This window comes from Apteryx mantelli, chromosome Z, assembly GCF_036417845.1.
Source record: "Apteryx mantelli isolate bAptMan1 chromosome Z, bAptMan1.hap1, whole genome shotgun sequence".
Classification (NCBI taxonomy): Eukaryota; Metazoa; Chordata; class Aves; order Apterygiformes; family Apterygidae; genus Apteryx; species Apteryx mantelli.
Genome location: NC_090020.1, coordinates 24,826,545 through 24,849,130, shown reverse-complemented (window position 1 = coordinate 24,849,130; position 22,586 = coordinate 24,826,545). Strand labels below are relative to the sequence as shown.

Genomic DNA, 22,586 nt, shown 5'->3' with positions numbered 1-22,586 from the left:
TTGAGGTACTGTATTAGGATTCTGTGTTAGGAAAAACAAAAACATGGAATTCTGTAAAGCAGCATATTTTGGGCAGGAGAGGAAACAGTTTGTCTGTTCCCAAAGGAGTTTGCGAATCTCTTCTAAATAATCTTTTCCTGTTTTATTAGTCGGCCTAGTTATCTGGTTATAACAAACCTGAGTTAGAAAGAAGCTTTATTCCTACTGTTAATTATGTTATTGAGGGAGGGAGGATGAGTGAATAAACTTTTTAAAATACCAGGCTGCCTGTGGTCTGCGACAACACACTGAATGAAGCGAGTAGTTTCTCTCATCTAATATGTCTTAATACCACTTGTGTTTCTGCAGCTATGCATATAAACCAGTAGCATAGGACATTAACCAGTAACCAAAATTTTTATTGGGAGGATATTTGAGTAACAAAAATATTCAGAGCCCAGATGCATTTCTACAGAGGCATTTTTCTAAGCCATGGCCTACTTTAAGACCCAAGAATTTAAATGTCATCTTTAATTTTCTTAATAGTTAATTTATTGCAACAGCTGATTCAAGTGAAGAAAAATGCATAGGTGCCAAGGAAACTCTGGCAAGCTGAAAAGGCTTGTAGTTTCTGGGAATTTCATTGTGATACACATGGTACATATTAGGGGCTCCTGTGGGAAAACTGTATTTTATAAATGTGAAGGAAAAAACGGAGCATAATTCACAAAATCATCAGACTACAAATGCTTTATTAAAGATATTTCTACTGTAAGCGAAGAAAAGAGAATCAGGGGATCAAATTCAATGGGAATAGATTAATTAAAATTGATAGTATATTATAAACAATGCATAAGTGAATCTTCACCAGCAGGGTGATTGAAGAAAACACTTAAACCTTATGGCTTATGACTTATATATGTGTCCCCTTAATTTTTTTTTTTTTTTTTTTGGTCAACCAGTTTCAACTAGATGGAAATCCTGAGGATATTAATTTTTTCCTTGTTTTGTGAAAACTGGTGTCTTGGGGAGGGGAGAGCAGAACCAAATTAGTGCCACCACTAAGGGATGTGTGATGCCGAGAGGTTGATACTTCTTGCTGACCCAGCGTCATAGACACATGTCAGAACAAGCTACAGCACTTGTTTTTGCCTGCTTACATATGCAGGAGGGTGCTTAGTTATGCTCCCAGCTGATGAGCTGAAAGAAGTTCCTGGAGAGGAGTCTTAGTGGACAGGTGAAGATGCCTGAACTATACAGACCACATATCCATACAAAACCAGGGTGGAGCAACTGTGCTGCTTTGAGAACAGCTTGTTGTAGCTATTCAAAATAGAGGCCTTCTCCCTCTCCCACCCACTGATTTTAAGCTTTGATGGCTTTGATTTTTTTTTTTCCCCCCCTCCTCCTGTGGTAAAGACACAGCCAGACAGTGAGATGGAAGAAACAATATTAGAGAATTCTAATCTTGTGTGGCACTTTTGAGGCTAAGGCTCTAACTTCTTTCTGTAACTCCTCCAAATCATACCTTCTTTTTGTAATGTCAGTTTTCTCAGTATGAGCCTCGCCAGACCTAGGGAAAGATGAACAGACTCTGCTTTCTCATTAGTCCTTTTCCAAGCCCACTCAGAGGCAGAGGAGTAAATTTTGAATCCTGTTCCTCTGAATTTCTTCTCCTGAGGCTGGTGAGAAGAAATGGGGAACAAAAGTGTGGGCATAGTTGGTCTGTTCTTTGTGTGCTGGTGAGGCCAGATAACTGCTGCTGGGAATAAGAGAGTAAATGAGGCCCTTTTGTGGAGGACGTGAGCTTGCTCATGTGTGTCCCATGTACCAAATATAACAAGACAGGAAACATCTAGAGGGAGGTTAACAAAGCAAAAACTTCTCTAAGAGGAAGAACCATCACAGTCAAAGAAAGAGGGAAGCATTGGAAGGTGGAGGGACTTGTGGGTAACTCGCATACAAGAAACTCTCGATGGAAAAATTATAACCAAAAAGAAACACTGGATGAAATTAAATTGTTAACAGGTCCCCAATCATAACCCTTAATCTGAATTATCTTCCAGTAGAGGGCTGGGTGGATGCTGAAAATAAGCTTGGCTCCACCATTTTTCTTTTGAAGCATTCTCATTTAAAAGTGTGGTGGACAATCTTTCCTTGTGCCTCCAGGAAGTAGACAGCGTGGAATGAATGACCTGTCTTACATATATCAAAGCATTAAAGTAAAAAACAAAGTTTTTGTTTAGAAATCTGTATGAAGCAACTCCTGTCTGCTTTAGTTATTAAATGATATTATTTGCAGAGAGAGGAGGTGGGATATTAGCAAAGCTTTTAGAATATGTTACCAAATAACAGTGGGAAGCTTAAATTCTCTCTTTAGTTACTACTTCTGTTCTAAGAGAGACAACCAGGATAAAATGGATTAGCGTTTGTGAATTGTTAAGTGTAGAATGGTGATCCTTCAGAACACCCAGAAGGATCATAGCTGTATTACTTACACAGTTCCTGCAAGGAAGTACAGTAAGCAGCATCAGAAGCAGACATATGGGCTCTTGCACATGCTTGTGTACTTTTGTGGGAGAGGAGTGGGTGAAGAGAGGAGAAAAGTAAGGAGCAGTAAGGTATGTTTCAATCAAAAGGTAAATGTAAAGCTGTTCTTTCCATAGTTGCATGGAAATATCTTTTTAAATACTGGTGTTGAAACTCTTCCCCAAAGTCTCTGCCAAATGCTTCATTTAAACCTTGGGGATTTCCTGAAGAGCTCCTTCATGTACTCTAAAAGCAGTCATTAGAGGCCAAGGTGAGACTTACATAATTCGGTAGCTATGATATTTAGCATAACAAAAACAATAAATCACTCTAACTTAGCAAGTTAATTTCTACAAGTAATTTCTACAAGCAATGAGTAGTCTTGTGAAATCTAATTCCATAAGGACAATTCAAATGGGCCTGGATATAAACACCTGCAAAGTGGCTTTTGAAGGTTCATAGACAAAGTGAAGATGTCAAATACAGAAATACATTGGGTTTGGGGATGTTGTTCAGCAGAATATCAAGGGGATTTGTGTTGAATGTTGTTATTTAACAGCCTCATTAATCACGTAGCTGGTGTAAGCAGGTTGCTAATGAAATAGCAACTGTTGTTCTATAGGGAGTCCTTGTTAGCAGAAGAAATAACACTAAAGGGACTTGGAGTTTTGTTTTGTTTTGTTTTGTTTTTTAAGGCAAAAGCAACAAAATGAGATTTAACTTGGCTTAGTATGAGCTAATGCCTGAATCTGCAATGGCAAGTTTTAATTGTAGAGAGAAGTCTTGAAAATAGATCTAGAAAGGAGTGGGAGCAGGGTGAGAGGCTCATGGTGGACAGCAAATTGCATGGTTTGTGTTGGGTATATGTAGAAACAGAAACAGCTACTGCAGTATCTTTAGGAGAAGACATTGCAGAATACAGTGGGAAAAAGAGTCACCCGAGCATTGCTGTATGGGGATGTGGACAGTTATATGTGGTTCAGGTTTCTGCATTACATGAGGCACTATGGAAGGAAACTAGTAGAAGAGTCAGGTCGGGGGTTGCCTCATGGAGAGGGACTGGGGCTTTAAAATTTTGGATGGTTTGAGACCACTGGTAAGATTAAACAGTCTAATTTTTAATAGTCTAATAAATTATCTGATTTCCATAAGTATGTAGCACTGAGTAACTCCCAATAACTGTGGCAAATATTTGACAGTTAGCCATAACAGTTCAGGATGGAAAGAATATCCTGCTCTTCTGACACCAGAGGAGGGGTTATAAAGGAAGAATGAAGTGGCTCGCAGTGGAATTTGGCCCAAGCATTTGGGATCCTGGTTTCCTTTTATGTTCCTTTGGTAAAAAAGCAACCACAAAAGTTGAGCGAGTTCTGACCGAATGCTGCAGCTCTGATTGTTGCAGCTCTGATTATAGGAGAGTATGATACCATTTTCTAAATGATTTGTGCCTCTAGTGGGGAGCTGAAGAGTTTGCCTGCTGGAATTTGGTACTTTTAGAAGTACTGATCTAGTGAGACCTGTGCAAGTGAGAAATTGAGGTTGTTAGTTTCATTACTGTGCATTAGAGATTACCTGACCATACCTTTTCTGTTCCTTTTACTCATGCTTTACTCTGTGACCAGTGTTGTTTTTCAGGGTATTTAAGGTTATTACTTCCTTCCAGAACAAAACATACTTTTTTATGATGGATATTAGTTTCCAGCAGTAAAATTGAGACTAGGTAACAAGAACCTGTTTGTAGGGTGCTGTACATCTGCTGTCTAGTGGTAGCTCTCTTGTGGTTCTCCTGTGAAGAAGAACCAGTGTCACTGAATGTTCAAATCAGCATTTCCATTCTGGGATGTCATAGGCATGCTTCAGTGTAGTGTGTTTAAAGCCACAAATAGCTAGCTTTGAGTGAAGCATCTTATAAAGATAAGACCAAAATTAACATGACGCTGAAGTTGATAACATGCTGTTTTCCAAATAGTGGCATAATTCATGTAGTATTTAATTATTTTTCCATGATATTCTTGCACTGTTTACATGCTGGTTTCCTATAGCTACTGTTTATATTTGAGTGGGCTTTCCTGTGTTTCTGAAACTAGTTAAAGGTTTGAAACATTCAAGTGCAGTGCTCTGTGTTCATGCATAAATATGCTAAGCTGGTCTTAAACTGAGTCGGTGGTTTAAATGATTGACAATTTCAAGGCAGTATTTATCAGCACCTACTGCTTAGTGGCCTGTGATAACTGCTGTGTTCTGAAATTAGGGTAACTGATACTTATTACTGGCAAATGCTGTTTTTTATTCTTTGCAACTTATATTTCAGCCTAAAATTGAGATATTATGTTTCTCTCATCTGTTGTTGTAAAGCTTCTGCTAAGGGCTTGTAAAAAATGTATGGGTGGGTTTGGAAAGTATGTTGAAGCCATGTCAATGGCATTTAGCGCATGTGATTGGGTATCCCATTTGCATTAACTGAATAAAGTGTGTTACAGACTTATTTTAACACTTCTCAGTGGTGTTGCAGTTCTTGCTTTAACACTCTTAGGAGTTTTTTCAGATTTGTTCAGATTTTGTTTTGTTTTTTAAGAAAAAAGATCAAAGCCTCATAAGTGTTACCACAGTTCACTTATTCAGGATAATTATGTTACATTGTAGAAGATATATGATTACATGAAATAGCCACTCATCGAGATTCACACTGGGGTTGCCTTGACGTTGCTTGTTCATAAGCAGGTTATGCTGCTAATCAGTGGGTGATTAAAATAGAATGGTGTCCTTCCAAAATGTATTATTATATGCTTCTTTCTACATTGATTTCCATTTGTCATTACCTTGTTCAGTGTAGGAAGTTTTATGAAGTCAGCTGTATTTCTTCATTATGCTCAGCTGGATCTTAATCAAATTTATTTCATCAAGAATGTTTTCTTCCTCCTAGACTACCTGCCTTGCATCCAGCCATTAATAAATGTATGGAATGGCCCAGGACTTGCATGTTGCAAAACAGCTAATAAAGAATCATGAAATGCAAAGCAACTTGTATGTTTAATCAAAAAAAATTACCATTACTGTACAGTTTCAGTATTCTGTATTCATTTAGTTACATGTAAGAATTTTTTTTCTGCAGTACGTTAACTATATCTGTGATTTTTTTTTTCCCACCAGCCCACATGATGTTTTTATTAGTTCTGAGTTTGTCAAGAGTAGGTAGTGTCGTCACAAGACTGCATTCAAACGTAGGGATTTGGGACTCAGTTTACTGACTTTGCCATGAAAATACTGTAAGACTGTGGGAAGTTCTCTTACTGTGTGTGCCTCATTTCTCTGCCTGTACAGTTGACATTGCTACTGTCCTTTGCTCTTTTGTTTCTGGAAGTTTAAAATCTTTAACCTTACTGTGTCTGTGGGGAAGCTTAAGAGTGTCTGGTACTGATGGTTCTTCTTGAAAGAAAAGTTGAGTTAGATGAGGTACCGTTTCTTCAGAGTGTCATTTTCAGTCTGTCTTTGCATTTTCTCTTAATTAAGCAAAATGTTTCTTGTAAGAAAAAGGTGTAGTTAATTCCTCCCTTCCCTGAAGGCTACCCAAGAGCAAAAGAAAGTTTGATCTTTTGTGCAGTCTTAATAAGAATGTAAACAGTTAGAATTAAGATCTTCAACTTATACTCTTACGTGGACCATAAACACAGCTTCATCTTGATTTACCATGGCATCTTTCACATATATAAATACTGTCTGTAAAGAAGCTCTAGGGCATTTTGGAGGATAGCAGTGAGTTCTAAAAATAGCTCTTCAGGATGTGTATGTTTTCAATATCATCTGTCCCTTGGTTGCTTCTCTTGTTTTTTCTTTTAATTACATTAACTGGTTTTTGCTTGGACTACTCTTAAGAGTGAATCCTTATTAGATAGGAGAGATCTGAATCTGTCTGTCATAAAGAGGCTTTCTGCTGGTTTTAAGTTTTCAGTTCTTACAGGTGACAACCATGTGACTGAGTTGTTCATGTGCTTCAGTATTTCCTTTAATCTTGATATGTCTAAATAGGATTGAATATTGACATATCGTATTATGGCAAACAGCCAAGAAAATATTTTCAGTTCCCAATGGACATAACTGAAGTTCTCTTATTAATAGAAATCAGTTCCTGAGAACCAGGATGGAAATTCAGTTAGAACAATTCCTTCTCCTCACCCCTTTTCAGTTTATTATTCTCCTTCTCTGAACCTGTTGGCTGTGAGGCTCTCCATGGTGCTCATAATGGAATGTGTTGTTGGTTTCACTTCAGGTTTTCTTAGTTTTGAACGTTAAAAGTCTTCACAGCTCCAGTTTTATTATTGTTAGCATTTTCTTTGTACTATATTGGATTATGTATGTGGGGAGGTTTCTTTAACGCTCACCCAGCATGAGGCCGCAGACAGGCACATTTCTAACACTGTGACCTTTTCACTGAAGTAAAAGGTGTTTTTTTTGTTGTTTTTCATTTCTCTCGGAAGGCAGAAGTGATTATGAAATAGCCCTTGGTATGACTGGCAGCAAGGAAGCGGTCCTGAACGCACACGTACTCGTGTGAGCTCAGCAGTGAGCAGGGATGGTTTCCTGCCAGCGTACGTTCGACCCTCCTCTTTTGTTTAACACCGGTAAGGGCATACGCTGTTCAGCCACAGCACCCCCTTCCTTCCTATGGGAAGGCAGAAGCCTCAACAGCGTTACTTTTCTTATGGGTTATTATTGTTGTAGCTAAATTTGTCAGATGTTCACTAACGGCTGCCATCCCTGTAACTCGCCTGAAGTAGCAAAGGCTTCTGTGTAACCTACCTGCAGCAGGCGTTGTGGTAAACGGCAGCTGAACTCGGCGTGGGTGCAGGGAACTGTCCACGTAAAAGGAATGGTGTTTTTGGAGTCGACATTACAGATGTGTTGGCTACCAAGGGAGTTTTGGCTTGGGGTGAAAAGCAATTTTAAGGAAAGACAAAGACAAACAGATGCTGTAAAAAGCAAGGCAGTCAAAAATTTGCTTATCCTGTTTGACCTTTTTTTCATCCTTATCTGATGTAAAATAAATTAATAATGGGAACAACTTGAATTTAAAACCGAACATCACCAGTCTTGGGTAGAATGTTATTTTTAAAGCTCCTGATTGGTGGAAAGAATTATTGTCCTTCTAAAATGTATAGAGAAATGAGTGAAGAAGCTAGATTAGAGTTTTATTCCAATTTGGTTACTTTTCTGTAGGTGCTTTTCTTTATCTTTTTGTTTCTTAACTCTATAATGGCTTGCTTTCACCCTGTGTGTAGGAGTGGCCTTTTGTCAAACCAAAGATCAGACTATGAAAGTAATCTAAGAAGCATCTATTCAGACAGGTTTCTGGGGCAATTGGTATTTAAAGAAATAAATGAAAAACAAAAAGCCAAGGAACCCCCAGAATTGAACATGCCATATTTTGAAAACCTATCTTGTGCAGTTAGTTATGATTCATCAGACCTACTATAGCAACTCACGTTTTGGACAAGTAAAGAAGTGCAACGAAGTCAGCTATGATATAGAAAAGCTGTGAACGTGACTCCTTTGAGAGAACATCTGATATCTTAGTCTGAAATGCTGATTTCCATTTTGACTTATTTAATGTCCTCCAGTCAATGTGTGTTCTAATTCCAGAATGAATTCTATATGAGAATAGTTAACTCTGGGAATTTCTGTTAGATCGAAGCAAATTATTGCCAGCTGTATGTAATTTTGCAGATTTGCATTGTTTGGATTGCTTCACTTCACTTCAAGTAAGTCATTACATTCCCTTCATCAAAACTGAAGAAAAGTGTAAAGATTTCTGTTGTTCTGCAGTATTTTTGAATCATGATCACCAATGAAACAATAACAGTGTGAGATTACTTGTTTCCTCTGGCTGGTGTCATGTAATTAATTTTTTGTTCAGGATGTTTATGCTGAATTATTTCTGTTCTTTGGTTTTCAAGCTCTTATTTAATCAAATAAAATACAAAGATAAAATGCTGTATGTCAGAGAAATGCCAAGAGAAGAGAGAGGCATTGGTATAAGCAAAGAAAAAAAAAACAGCTAAAGAAATTGAGAGTTGAAATTCAGAAGGTCAGTTGATGAATTGCAAGGGAGATTATAAAGTTGTTAAGGGAGGTTGTTTACTGTATTCATATTTTCTTTGGCTGCTTCCATTGTTTGTTTTAAGATTGATGACATTAATTTAGGCTATGTGTTTTTAATTGTGCTCTTAGCTCGTTTAAAATGTGATAGGAGTGATATGAGAGCACAGAGTCTAGTAAAAATCAGTATCATAATTCAGTGTTTCCTTATATTAAGAAGAATGTTCATGCTTTGGCCCTGGCTTATTTAAACTATTTCAAAATCCCAATTTTACCTAGCATAATGCAGCTATATAAAGTGAACAAGACCGGTTTGTTTCGAGGGAGCAAAATCCAATCTAGATTATCTGTAAAAAGTAATTTTAATGGTTATTTTAACATGTAAAGAGTGTGCTCTTTGGATGTTTCATTAAGCTTCAGGGATGCTCAGCAGTACTTTGAGACTGTTACAGCTCGACAGAATTCCTGTTTGATAAACTTGAAGGTGGAATAAAGACAAAAGTCCAAATCCTTTCCATTGGAAAGACAGAGTAATAGAAGATCATCTCAATAGTGAAAATAAAGCAGTAAAAATACCTTCAGTACCTTGGTAATGAATGCTAAAAAGAAAAGGAGAGATGAAGAACAATGTATTGAGGAATGAGGTACAAACAACATTCAGAGACTGTAGATGAAGGAAACTTCTATAGAGGAAGGAAACTTACGTTTTAGCTTCTTACACACCTTTTAAGAAGAGTCAGCTTAAATATCTTCATTGTGTTCAGCACTTTCATCTCTATATAGCTAAAAAAAATATCATCAAGCTGTATAGTTATACCAAATCTCTATGTTATTCAACTTAATGGACCATTTATTTAGTTTTCAGCTTTACAAATGTATTTTTCCACAGTATAATTTTGTAATCAGGTCTTTGTTAGTTGTCTGTTTCAGTGAAGTATTGTTTGAAATCTTCGTAAAATTGTTTTATAGAAGCAAAACACCTTTTAGGTTTGGGGTATGACATAATTCTTAACAATATCAAACTTGCCATTGCCAGTGATTCTAAATATATTTTTTGTATCCTAATACTATCCAAACCCTGAGAAAAAATGTTGGGGCATTCAGTAACAAAAGTGAATGTTAGCACTTTGTATGTGCTACAAACTTCTAGGAAGCACTTTACTTTTTCTAGACCTGCAGAGCTAACGCAGCAAGGAGCACCCTTCCGCCCCCCCCCCCCCGAAAAAAAGTCATTCCTGCTGAATTATCAACAAAATTATCTACTTATTACCTAAAGTTTAAAATCCCACAATGCAATTATAAAGATGTCACGGAGGGGAAAACCAAAAGCAGTGCAGTACATGTATTCTATCAGTAACATCCACTGGTTAGAATTTGCAGGGATATTGTAAAGCATAGCTCTCTTTCCAAGCTGGACATATCTTTGAAAGAGAGATTGTGGTTTTATTAAGTTGATTTTTCCATTAAAGCTCATCTGAGTGTTCCAGCAGAATAAATGTGCGTACATCCATTTGTATGTGTGTCTGTGCACCCATGTACAAGTACAGAGTTTCCAGTTATTTGTGAACAATAAGGAAACCTTGAGCTGATCAAGGGCTTCTAGATGCTTGGACTGTCCTGGGTGCCCAAAAGCGTGTCAGCAGCCAGATGCCAGGCTGGTAGTCCCTTTAAGAAGGAGATTTTTGAGATAAGATTGGAATTTCCATATGTGAGGGTAGGCTAGTTCTTTTAAAATGATTTTTCTTCCTTTGCAGCAACATGATATTGAAGAAGTGGCATTATATTTCTTTATTACATAGTATGATCTATACACATAGAATTGTTTGGCTTCAAGCTTACAGTGAAGAAGGAGCTTCTGATTTTTGTTGTCTGTCATGAAACCAACTTGATTTTGCAGTTACTGTTGTGCTTTTGGAATCTGCCTTCTCACTTAATTGGGAGTGTATTGCAAGAAGTTTTTATTTTTTAAAGTGGATTTTTTTTTATTCTAAAGCATAAAATGAGTAAAACAATTCTAATGTTTTAGTAAGTAGATTTCACTTTAAGTTTTTTAGGCGTAAGACCAATTCGCAAACACAATTTTGTCCCTTTTTTTTGAAACAAGATTTTTAAAAGAACAGAGGTGAAAGAGTGCAAAATGGATGTTTTTCATGCATAAGAAAGCAAACTGCTTTCTTAAACAAATCCCCAGCCAAAATCTATCAAATGTATATTTGGACAGCATTGTCACTTTATTTTTGTTACTATTTTACAGATTACTGGCAGATAGGTAGTGCAAATACAGTCTAACAAATGTAGCATTTTGTAAGGTGTGGGTTTTTTAACTGTATTTGTTCACTTCATGCTGGAGTTAACCTAGAACAAAAAACAATTGCTCAAGATTAGACCATGTGCCACTTTAAAGATTTTCTGCTTTTAAGATCTAGTCTATATTTCTTCTTCCTCATTTCCACATCCTGTATACAATGGAGAGCTTGTTTCTAGGCTAAGTAATAAGTAGGACTGCAAAGTTTGAGAAGAAAATTAACTATTGTTGACTTTCAGAAATTAATATCTTGTGCCTTGTGTAGGTAGAAAAATGTAATTGTATGTGTGCTGTTGTGGTCAGAATCAGGACTACAATTTTAATAATTTTTGTTTAAAGAAAACAAAGGTTAGTGTTTCTGTTCCCCTTCTTTATGATGCATTTCTCATTAGCTGCTGTTCTCCTGTCCTCATCTCTCAAATGTCAAATCCCTATGTAGTATAATTGTTCTGATCATTACCTTCATGGCAGCATATGCAACATATGTGTAACCTACCTGGAAACACAGCTCTTAGGCTGTGTTTTTGTGCTAGGGCATACACTTATATTGTGCTTGCTATAGAACTGATTTGCACAGAGACTTCAGATCTGTGTACTTAAGGTGTTTTTAGTTGTAGAGCTTTGTGTTTGTCCCTTACACAAATAATGCTGACAGAAAGCCAGAACAATCAGGTCGAGCATTCACGTAAACACACTGTGTAAACAATTGTTTTGGCGTTAGCTGCACTCTTCCGTAGTCTTAAGCTCATACCATATTAATGTTCTGTTTAAATTAGCCAGAAAGCTTAGATAGCATACTTCGTTGTCAATACCATTTGTGAACAGATGGGAAAAATACAAAACATGCTAGAAAATTTATTTTTCTTTCCCTTTTCTAACTCCCACTATTCAATTGCTAAATTAACTATAAAATGTGGACTAGCTTTCAAGCTCACATACACAGCTGCTCTGAAATGCATGAAGAAGGGTGTCAGGTAAACAACAGAGACAAAATGGGTTGTGAGTTTTCCAGTATGTTTAATAAGAAGAAAGAAATATTCTGATTAATACTACAATACTTTTGTAAGAAGCTATTTCCTGTTGACCTAAATTTGTATTGCAATGTGTTTGCAGTCTTCAAAGGGCAATATATATAATTAGTATATTACAAGAGACAGATAAATAGGACATGCTAACTCCTTTGAATGACTAACCTGCTCTTCGATACTAGTTAATAATATTATCTCAAACACAAACTCTGTGTTCATTATGAACAGCAGCTGAATTGTGCCACTTTAATGGAGGTATGCCCTAATCTCCCACCTCTGTTTCTTAGTTTTTAAGCACCTCATTGTCTTTGAAGAAAATATCTCTGCTACTTAGCTTTTGCTGGAGAGTGCTGATCCAGTGCAATAGGTGTTCTAGTTGTGCAGAAATCCACCTAGAACTGTTACTGAAACTACTTACGGGTTTCTTTTTAATTGGTATGTAAAATGCCAGCTAGATTTATCATGACTAGTCATAACGATGAAGGGTATCTCAAATAGCAGATATTGTTCTTTGGTCCTGAATCTTCACAGCAGTTATGCCAGACAGGATTACTGACCTGGAATCTTGGCTCTTGTCTCATAACAATGGAAAGATCTGTACTAACTTTGAGGATTAGGCTGTGACCAGCTTCTCTGGTTTTTGTTATGCACTTCTGGATTGGGAAATACATCTGTCAGCACTGATGAAAACATGTTTTTTTCACTCCTGTATGACACTGTTCTTCATAAGAGAAACATACTGTTACGTATTCAAAGTTGCAGAATGTGCTCCATAGTATTAAATGCCTTACAAATAAAAGAACTGATATTTATGAAATGTTAATGAAGTGAAATGATGACAAAGAACTGAGCGATGTGATGGAAAAATTCTAAGCCCTGGCTTGCAGTTAGAGAAAGTTTGACACAAGTGTGAGGTCACTTGAATACAAGGCAATTTTGATAGCTCTCAAAATATTTGTTCTCAGTTTGACCTTTGCATGGTATAATGAAGTTGAAATAGAGAAATGAAAAGACATTTATTTGACATTCTCATTGAAACAGTCTAGACCTAAATGGTGAAATGTAGTGTAGGAATAACTTGAGTTTAAAAAGTACCTTTTTTCTTCTCTTTTTCATTCCCCTCTTATCTGGAGGAAAGCTCATTTGGAGAGGGGACAGAAGGGAAAGAGAGCATGAATTATGAACAAGCACATACTAGACACTTCTAGTAATTTCCATATGTCTCAGTAAGGAGCGCTACTTCTGAGTGCAGTGCAGGACCTAGCTAAATAACTTTCTCCATACTTGAGTCCAAGGGAGGGGCTTCTGCACCCTCTGTAAAGTGTGCTGAAGGTAGAAAGCTTGCTCTCTATCCTTATGGTGGTAGCAGATAAAGAAACACAGCCTGGTACCTAAGGATCTTCTAATGTCTGTAGATCGTGAGGCATTCAAGAGAAGTGCTTCTCCTGGTGAAACTCCTGGAAGGGGTGGGAAAACACAATTTACTATGGAATTTCAAGGAACTGTGGGCAGCTGGCTGCCAGTCAGTGTTGCTCCAGAATCTGGCATGGGAGATGGAACACTTTAGTCCCCACCCTTCCCCTGTCTCAGAAAAACTGGAAACTACTAGAAGAAACAAACAGATCGTGTAAGGTTACACGGTTGAACTTTACACAAGAGGAAATTTCCAAGTTAAGGTTGTTCTTGCCCACTCTCCAGCACTATAAATTTCTTTCTCCTTTACAGTTAATGACTGAATATACTTTTTTAAAAAATTTTATTTATTTATTTATTTATTTGCCATCTGCAGCATGCAGACATAACCAGATCTGGTGAATTTACCGTTTCATCTTCTCAGTTGCTTCCAGGACATGAAGATAGTACATGTGCATGGATAATTATTATAAGATAAAGTTAAATTACAGAAAAATACATTTAAAGTTGTCTAAATCAATAGTGTTACTGTAAGTGCGAAAGTACAAACTGTTCCACCTGAGTCTGGAGAAGCAGAAACTCACTGCTGTATATCAGAAATTGACGATTGTGTGTTCAAGATTTAGTGCTGTCTTTATGTGCAGGGAGGCAGAATTAAGACGGCACAAGCAGACTTTAACTGGCCTTTCTTGGCCTTTTATGTTTAACTGTGAAAACTTACCTTTATTAGTATGTTTTTGTTTGGAGCGATAAGAAATTTGATTATGAGCTAGCGAGTGAGTGTTTACTACTCCCTCTGCTGGTCTTTTAGCAATGTTTAAAAGTCAGTGCTGAGGAAGGACTAGGAAACACTTGATTTGGAAAGCCTTGTTGGGCTTAACAGAGGTTCTTCCCCTTCACTACCCTCCTGTCTTGTTTAAATAGCATATCAATTTGATCTCAGTTGATGGAGAAGTTGTCTCTATTTTATGAAATACTTGTCAGCAAAAGATATTACACAAATGGGAACTCCTTATTTCTGGTGTTCAAGGTGCAGTTTAAGCCACACTTAACTTTCTAATTTTTGCTAACTTTTTTTGAACCTACTTAGTACTTCTTGATATTAATGACAAGTTAGGGCATAACAGATATGCCTCTTTTTGTGTGGAGCCGAAGTATTGGAGCCCACCAGCTAGGAAGGTGAGCTAGTGAATAGCAAAGTCAAAGAGCTCTTATGAAATCCCAACTGAAAGTGTTAAAGCTGTCTTAAGGCAGGAGGGATTTGGTACTACAGTTGGCCTTCCTCTGAAAAGGCATCCTTTGTTTTGAGACTTCTGTCAATTAAGATGGTAGTGAATGGAGGGAAAAGCTGGTCAAAGGATAACCAGTACGAGTGAATTGCAGGCAGGAATCTATAAAATATCAGTACAAATAAAGTAATGATCTAAAACAGTTCTCTGTCACAAGTCTTCACTTTGTGTGAGCACGCACTTCATGAAGTCTGCAGGATGCATGCTACATGTATTCACTGTTGCCATCATAATTCTTCATGGTTTTGATGTTGCTCTGTAGCTCTGCATCTATCTAAAGGGAACTTCTGCTGTTCTTTACTCATTTTGACCATGCTTTTCATCAGGAAAAATGCTTTTTGCAGAAGAGTGTTTAGCAGTGTTGGAGTGGCAATGGCAGTTCTTGAAGAGCTGTTTGCAAATCCACAAGTATATTGAGCCTTTCATAAACTTAGATCATGCAGAAGGGCTTGCCGAGGACTGACACTTCTTTGAGATTATGAAATAGTGTCTCTGTGTGCTTAGGACAGAACTCTTCAACTGCGGAAGTAATTCTGCAAATACGTGCAATGGGTTTAAGTCAGGAGTCGTGACATCTGCACTGCAGAGTTTGTGCAGTGTTACTGTAGAGCACTTTTTAAGACAAGTACTTGTATTGAAATTTTTTAGCAACTTGTGTGTGTTCGGAGGTATAAGTACAGCAGGATGCTTTAGCAAAGGTTTGTCAGTGTCTTTTCTAGCATTCTGAATTCTGGAGACATTTTTTTTGCTTAAGCCTACACAACTTGGGTGCGTTTTGGTAGAGTAAAATGACTAGTGTAAAGTGAATCTCATGTTAAAGTTCTTAAAACTGATGTCTGTAACTAGAAATTTATTGTTGTCATCTGCTTTTGCTGTAGGCTTCTGCTATAGGGGAGCTCTGTTTGAGGTAAGCTCCCATCTGTGGCCTCAAACACACCAGTGTTACTAGTGGCTATAGAACCGTTCCTCCCAAAGTGCATTGAAGCATGATGAGCAGAAAGGATGGACTTTGGCTGAATAATTGTGTTGTATAAATTCCTGTTTTTACTTCAAAATTGTAGCTAAAACTGCTTAAGGGGATTGTCAGTCTGAATTTAGCAACTGCATTTGCAAATACCTAAGATGAAAGTTTTCATTTTTGGAAGAAGAGAAATGATCCTGCATTCTGACAAAGATAAGGTAACACTTTCAGTATCATGAACTCTTTATCTTGCCTTAAACAGGCAACAGAAAACTTCTGTGAAAAGCTGCTACTGTGAACAGTGAAATCTGCATGGTTTTGCTTTTGTCTTTTTGTTCTCCTGGCTCTTATGTTTTTTCCAAGAAGAGATACTGTGTTATGACTGACTTGTAACTCTGCGTACTTCTGGCTGCTTCTCCCTGCATCTCAGTGAAGGTTTTGTCCGAAACTATCTCCTTATTGCATGCACTAATTTTTCATGAGACATGCAGGAATCTGTAGGGTTTTAGCTGTCATAGCGACTCTCTTGATTCATTATGGTTGAAGTTGAACTACCTGTTCAAAAGACAGAGGAGAGAGGGAGGAAACACAGTGTGACCCTGCAGTCTGTTTCTGTTGAAAAACTGGCTAAAATCACTAACTCTCAGCAATAATATTGTGCAGGAAGTATTGTTTTTCTGCTGCTTGAAACACGTTTATAGTGCCACTTCAAAGGCGAGGAGCAGTCATGGGGAAACGGCTTTGTCCTTCTTGTTGGGGAGGAAATTCAAGTGTATTTGTCTGCAGAAGGGTAGTGGTTGCTGCTCATCTGCCAGGTCTAGGGTAGCTGCTTTGTCAATGAGCTTTGAGAAGCCTGTTGGAGTTTCCAGATGCTTCCTTTTTGAAAATCACTCATCCCCAGTTTCTCTTGTGGCTTTTGCTCTGTTGGTCTGTACTTGCAAACTGTTCTTGTCTCTTCCTTCTTCTCCACTACAGCTTTTTTTTCTTTTCTGTTGTTTTTTCTTAATCTTTTTTGTGATTTACCTAACTCCTGCCACCTATTTCTGCTGCACCTCACCAAAATGTTCCAAGATGGTTGCCTGTTAGTTGGGCTAAGCTACACATGTGACTGCAGCAGCCCTGGTTACTAATTGGGGCAATTCAACAAAACAAAAGAGCCTATACCAGTGAGCATTGGCTTAAACTGCACAGAGAGGCTGCTTCTACCAGCACATGTGCTGGTGGCTTTCAGAGATATGCTGAGGAAAATACAATAGCTTTCCATAACACGTGCAATATCATACACCCGTGCTCAGTCACTTGCTTTGTTCAGGAAGTCTTCAATCACAGGATTGTAGAATTTCCCTTCTCTTAAAAGTCCATCTTTCAGGTTGGGGAGGCACCCAAAGTAGTTTCCTTCTGAAGAAGTGTTTGGTATACCATTGCCCAAGTTTCAACAAAGCCTGCAAGTGTAACAGATTTTGTTTTCAGAGCTGTAATGTGAAACTTTAAGAAGGTACTATTCAGCATTGCTAACAGCTGTGTAAATGTAGAAGAAGAGAGATTTGAGGAAGAAAATAGAAAATATTTATGCTAGCAGTGTTTTCTGCACCAATTAAATGCTCAGGAAGAAGCTGACAGGACATTTAAAAAAAAGTGAAAGGTGATTTGTGGCTTGTCATGTAATGAAGCCTGAAATTTCAATACCTGTTAACATATTATTCCAGTAGAAAAAGCTTCTATGTTTTCATCTGGATAAATATCTGCTGTTTAACCTCTTCCTGTTTTTATAAGTGGATTTCAGTCTCCTGTCTTTACACCTGCATGTATTAGTCAAATAATACTGGGAAGGCTTTCTCCTACAGCGGTCTTTTGAAGTCAGAGGAGGAGCAGCAAGGCTCCTTTACCCTCAGTTGAGAAAGTTATCAGTATTTATTATTGTAACCTGTAACTGTGCTTAACTAGGATTGTTATATTTACATTTGCAAATGCTGGTAAGGCCTCTTACAGGAAAGACATGTCAGTATAAGGTGAAGTACTACTTCTAGGAGGTTGTAAAATAAAAGGATCAGTTTCTAACTTAAAAGTTTTGTCTGTCTGAAACCACCTCTCAGATTTGACCTATTGTTTTAAAGCTTTTCTTCAAAACCCTTCAAAGGTTGATTTATAAACTACAGGTCCTCTTTTTTCCTGCCAAGAAAAGCAAATAAATTTTATAGCTGGAAGAGAAAAGTATTGCAGAATAAACTCTTTTCCAGATTCTTTCTCACTCCGCTTTTATCATCCTTTTTCCTATCTACTGATTTTGTGAAGCAAACTGGTTAGTGATAGACAGCTTCAGCAAGTGAGCAAAGATGCAACAGTACTTGGAATCTTCCTTTTCCGTGAGGTCCCTGCACTGGGTTGATGCTAGCAGAGCAGGGGAAGAACTGTGGGGTAGTAACAAAAAATGCTGCTGTGCTCCTCTGCGTGGGCAGTAACAAAGCTTGCCTGTCTTGAGAAAGCTGATGTGCTGCTCAGGTTGTGAAGAATGTAGTAGCAGTTATGCTCCTGGATGTTTCTGATGGGTCTTGTCAGATTTGGGGAATGGTATTGGGAATGATGGGTGTTAAATGCCCATTTGCAGTACTTTGATAGAAAAGTATTTTTGGTATTCTGGCAGTGCAGTCAACTGCCAGACACAGTTTTTATACAGAATACAATATGTCAAATGGTATAAGTTGCACCTGATAGTGCAATGAGCAGCCCCCTGACAATTCTGAAAAGAGCACGCATCCTAGGAAATAAGCCATCTGGAAGTAAGCAGTTTCTTTCAAGCAGCTAATATTGATAGCACTAGAGCAAATGGTTCTGAAGAAATCAGCCCGCCTTGTTTGAACTGCATCATTTCTACAAGTCTTGAGCAAAGAAAATGTCAGCATCCCAGGATGTCACTGAGGTGGTAGTACCTAGGTCAGTGGTTGTCATAAATATCAATGCAGCATTTGGAAGCGCCTGAGAGAATGCTGCAGGAGATGAAGCATGGTTTATCCAGCTCAGCTTGTTTGTGCTAATGTGTTATTTTAGCATGAACTCTGTAAAAAAGTTTTGGTACGGTGGAAAGGAGGAGGAAGAGAAGTTTCTGTTCCTAATTCTTTAAAGTCCTGCTTTCACTGATGACTTGAGTAGACAGTCTAGTGTCATTTTAGTCACAGAGCTCATGCTCAAGACTATGGGGATTTCACATAACTAAAAGCCTATGTATTGGGTTATACATTATCTATGTATGTTGGAGCTAATACTGTCATGTTAGAAATGGCTGAATCCTATCGGGTAGACCTTAATCTTGATTTAGCATAATAATAATATAGCAGTTAACCTTTTTGCAATTCTCCTTTCTATCCTGGAATATCTTTGTCTCCCCACCCCCCCCCCAGATAATAGAAGTTTTAATTTAAACTTTCTCAAGGTAGAAACCTGTAAATTTTCTATTCCCCAAAAGAGCCTTGACTGCAGTGCCTCCATAGCTGTTGTATGTTCAGTGGGTATGGTCTACCTGCTGTGGATACCCTTGGTTCTTCCATTTTCAGAGGCTGCAAGGATTGAAAAAACTGTGCTACTGTCTCTGAACTCCCCATAAATACATGCCAAGATGAGTCCCAGTGTGTGTGCATGGTTTTGTAATGATTCTGCTGTAGTAGCATTATCACACAAGCTAATTGCTCAGTTATTTTGCTTGTGTTTTTAAAACATAATTTTGGGGGGAAATAAAGATTTTTCTCTTTGTTTCAGTGTGCAAGGATCCACCTTACAAAGTTGAAGAATCCGGGTATGCTGGTTTTATTTTGCCAATTGAGGTTTACTTCAAAAACAAGGTATGGAATCACATGCTTTTCATCTTTCTGTTAGGAAAAAAAAAATCATATGGAGGTTTTAGGATTTACATTTTAATTCCCAAGCTTGGTTAAATATTAGCATTAAGAATATCTTTATAAATGCTGTTCCTCAATTCAAATTCACTGTAACTTTTAGAATTGCCTAATTTTACTTTTGAAGATATCCCTATGCAATTAGGATTACCTGATAAAATAAAGGAGTTGACTGTAATTGTTCAGAAGGATTAATAGCCTGGTCAGAAGTGGAAACACTTTTTGACTAATTTTTGACTAATGTTTCGGGAAGTTCAATAGCCCCTTAAAAACTTTAAGAAAGGAAGCTGATCTTGATCCTGTTGATTTCATAATGAACCCATTGTTCTATTTTAATATTGCCAATCTTTCTAATTTGTTCATTTTTTTGGTCTTTCAAAAAGAGTCTTTTCATCCTGCATCCTCAGTATGAAAAAACATTCTTTTAGAGCGTATGCGAATATTGATCCTACTCAACTCAACATTACCAGGGGGCTACCAGGGGGCTACCAGACAGTTTAAAAACTAAACTAGTGCCGTTCTACAAAACGGGTATTATTGTGGTATCTCACGTTCTGAATCTAAGTAAATACTGCACTTATTATGGGTCCCTCTGGTAGCAAATACAGAGATTTCCTTTAATGTACGTAACAGGGTCTGTATTACTAATAACTGGTTCAGATAAAAAAAAATCCTATTTGGGGGGAATAAAGAGGAAAAAGCTCAAATAGTTTCTAGAATTTAATATACAGTATTTTAATGATTGCAATATCTTGGGCATCCTTTGCTTGTCACGTGCTTTCATGGACCTATTATTGTACTTCACATTTGCTTGTGAGATACTTGTGTGGTTATTTTATAATATCAGGATGTAGTTTAACATAATTGTTTTAATCTAGTTGGTGTTTTATCATCTTTAACTTGTTGAGTGTATGGTGGAAAGTTAAAAATGAAGGAAAGCAGAAATGCATAGTAAAAAGCCTTTTCTGAAATCCTGCTCACTTACAGTTTGGATTAGTGGAGTGTACAACTTTGTTAGCTTCTTATGCCTTTAAATAGATATCCTAATATCCTTTTGTCTTCCATGGAAAGCTCCGTCAAGGCACAACAGGTGGATAGTTCTGCTCAGGCACTTTCTAAGTTGTATGTTTTAAACAGTTAATTCTGAAATGTTCCCTGTATCAATCTGTGAAGAGTAGGGCTTGGTTCACCCCATTTGCTGGTGGAAAAGGAAACGGGACTGCCTCCGTGACTTGACTGGCTTTTTTGGTATGCTCTTTAGCTCTGTATCCATTAGAGAAGCAGTTTGATCCATTGCAGGAAATCTAATTTTATTAAAGAAAAGCAGCCCATTCTCTTTAACTCCTCCATTCAGAGTTCATCCCAAAAGCGGGGAGACAAAGTCAGAAGACAGTGATTCAATGAAGCATCTCTTCAGAAGGCTTCCAGCCCGACATTTCTTTTTCTGTTTTCCACTCAGACTTTGGCTGTCTTTGCTGACTGTGGAGGCCTGCAAGTCTCAGGAGTTACCCAGCAGGAATTGTGGCTTATACTGAAATGAGAGGGCGCCAATGATTACAACTCACCTCACCCTCAAGCAGCATGTGGAATTAGGAAGTTTGCAAACACCCCTCACCCCTATTTTGGTGTCATGGAATACAACAAGCAGCAGTCGGACTGAGTCAGCTAGCTCTTCAGGCAGCTGCAGCTGCCAACCCTTTTCTGGGGTCAATACAATACGAAGAAAAAATGGCACAAAAATTGAGTTGTCATTCCTGAGGCAAATTACTACTTCCTCCTGGCTCAGCTACTCTTCCTCCCCTAAGCCACTTCACAGATATTCCAATACAGAAAAAGAGGAGATAGGTTGGAGGAGGAAGAGGAGACAGACCATCATCACTTATTCAAGGTAGACAACTTTCCATTTCTGGTTCAGCAAGTACCCTAATGAACAGAGAAGGCAAGGGTACCAAAAGCCATCCTGGATCTTGAACTCAAAGAATTAAAATGTTTCCATTCCTAAGACTAAACAGAATTTGTTGAAAATCTAATGGCTGTTTCTGACAGAAAATATTCCAAGCTTTAAAGAGTTAAACCAGCCCCTTTCCAAAACCTTCCATATTCAACAAAAGTAGGCTATAGATGTTAGCCGGTGAGACATAGTCCTTGGAAAAAATGCTTTATGTTTAAGGACTTCTACACTGGAAAATGTGTCTACTTAAGTATAAGTCTAATAATGAGTATATTTTGCCTTCACTGTCAGGACTGTTTTAAAATAATGGCAGTGGTACTGGCAGTGCTTCACATATTAAAATTCTGTTTTGAAATCCCTGACTGTGATCATCTAACTTTCCACAGACTTCTTTGAAGACTCCAGTTTGTAAATTCTTATAACTCTGCTTTTATGTCAAAGCTGCTGGTACCAACTGATTACCCATAACGTTATAGTTTTCTAAGCAGGCTGGGAAATAAATCACTTTCACTTTTTCTGAAAGAACTCTTGTGTTAGTCTCTTTAAAAATAACAGATATCTTCATCCATGGTTGCATTTGAAAAAGGTCTGTCAAGAAACTAGTTCATGTAAGGGAACTGTTCTCTTCTGTCTTCAGAAACAAGCTGCTACAGGCTTTTTAGCCCAGGTCCCTTTCTGTTACCTGCTCCAAGTTCAGAGATGGGACATTGAGGCTGTCCCTTGACTGTGTTTGAAGTTTTTGTTTTGACTTTTACAGTACCTGAGATTTCTGTGCTTCCTGTTCTTCACATCCTTTGAATTCTGAGTCAAAACTAAACATTTTTTGATGTGCATTTTTAAAGCATCTCAGGGTTGTTTGTCACTGAACAGAGCAGATATTTTGATTAGAAATTTAGTGTTGGATATATGCTGAGATTTTCCTGTATTTCTTTCTCATCTTTTGTCATGGTTCCAGTTTTGCTAATGTCTTTCTTGAATTTGGCCTTTTACTTGTGTTCTGCCTTATAAAACTTCCATTGGTTTGGTGGCTTCTGTTTGCACATCTGGGCCCTTGGAGGATGGGCTATTTATGTTGCTTTAATAGAATGTATAACTTATTTATGGTTTCTAGAATAGAACTCTGTAATTGTATAACATAAAACGTATTTAAT

General features: G+C 37.7%; 1 protein-coding gene across 2 annotated transcripts in view; it reads left to right on the top strand.

Annotated features, from left to right (window-relative positions):
* Nucleotides 1-22,586, top strand: part of MLLT3 (MLLT3 super elongation complex subunit) — a 154,561-nt gene that overhangs the window by 58,585 nt on the left and 73,390 nt on the right. For both annotated transcript variants that reach the window (XM_067315581.1, XM_067315582.1), the window contains exon 3: nucleotides 19,348-19,430. In XM_067315581.1, coding sequence (XP_067171682.1) covers nucleotides 19,348-19,430 — 83 coding nt within the window. The remainder of the gene's footprint in view (nucleotides 1-19,347; nucleotides 19,431-22,586) is intronic.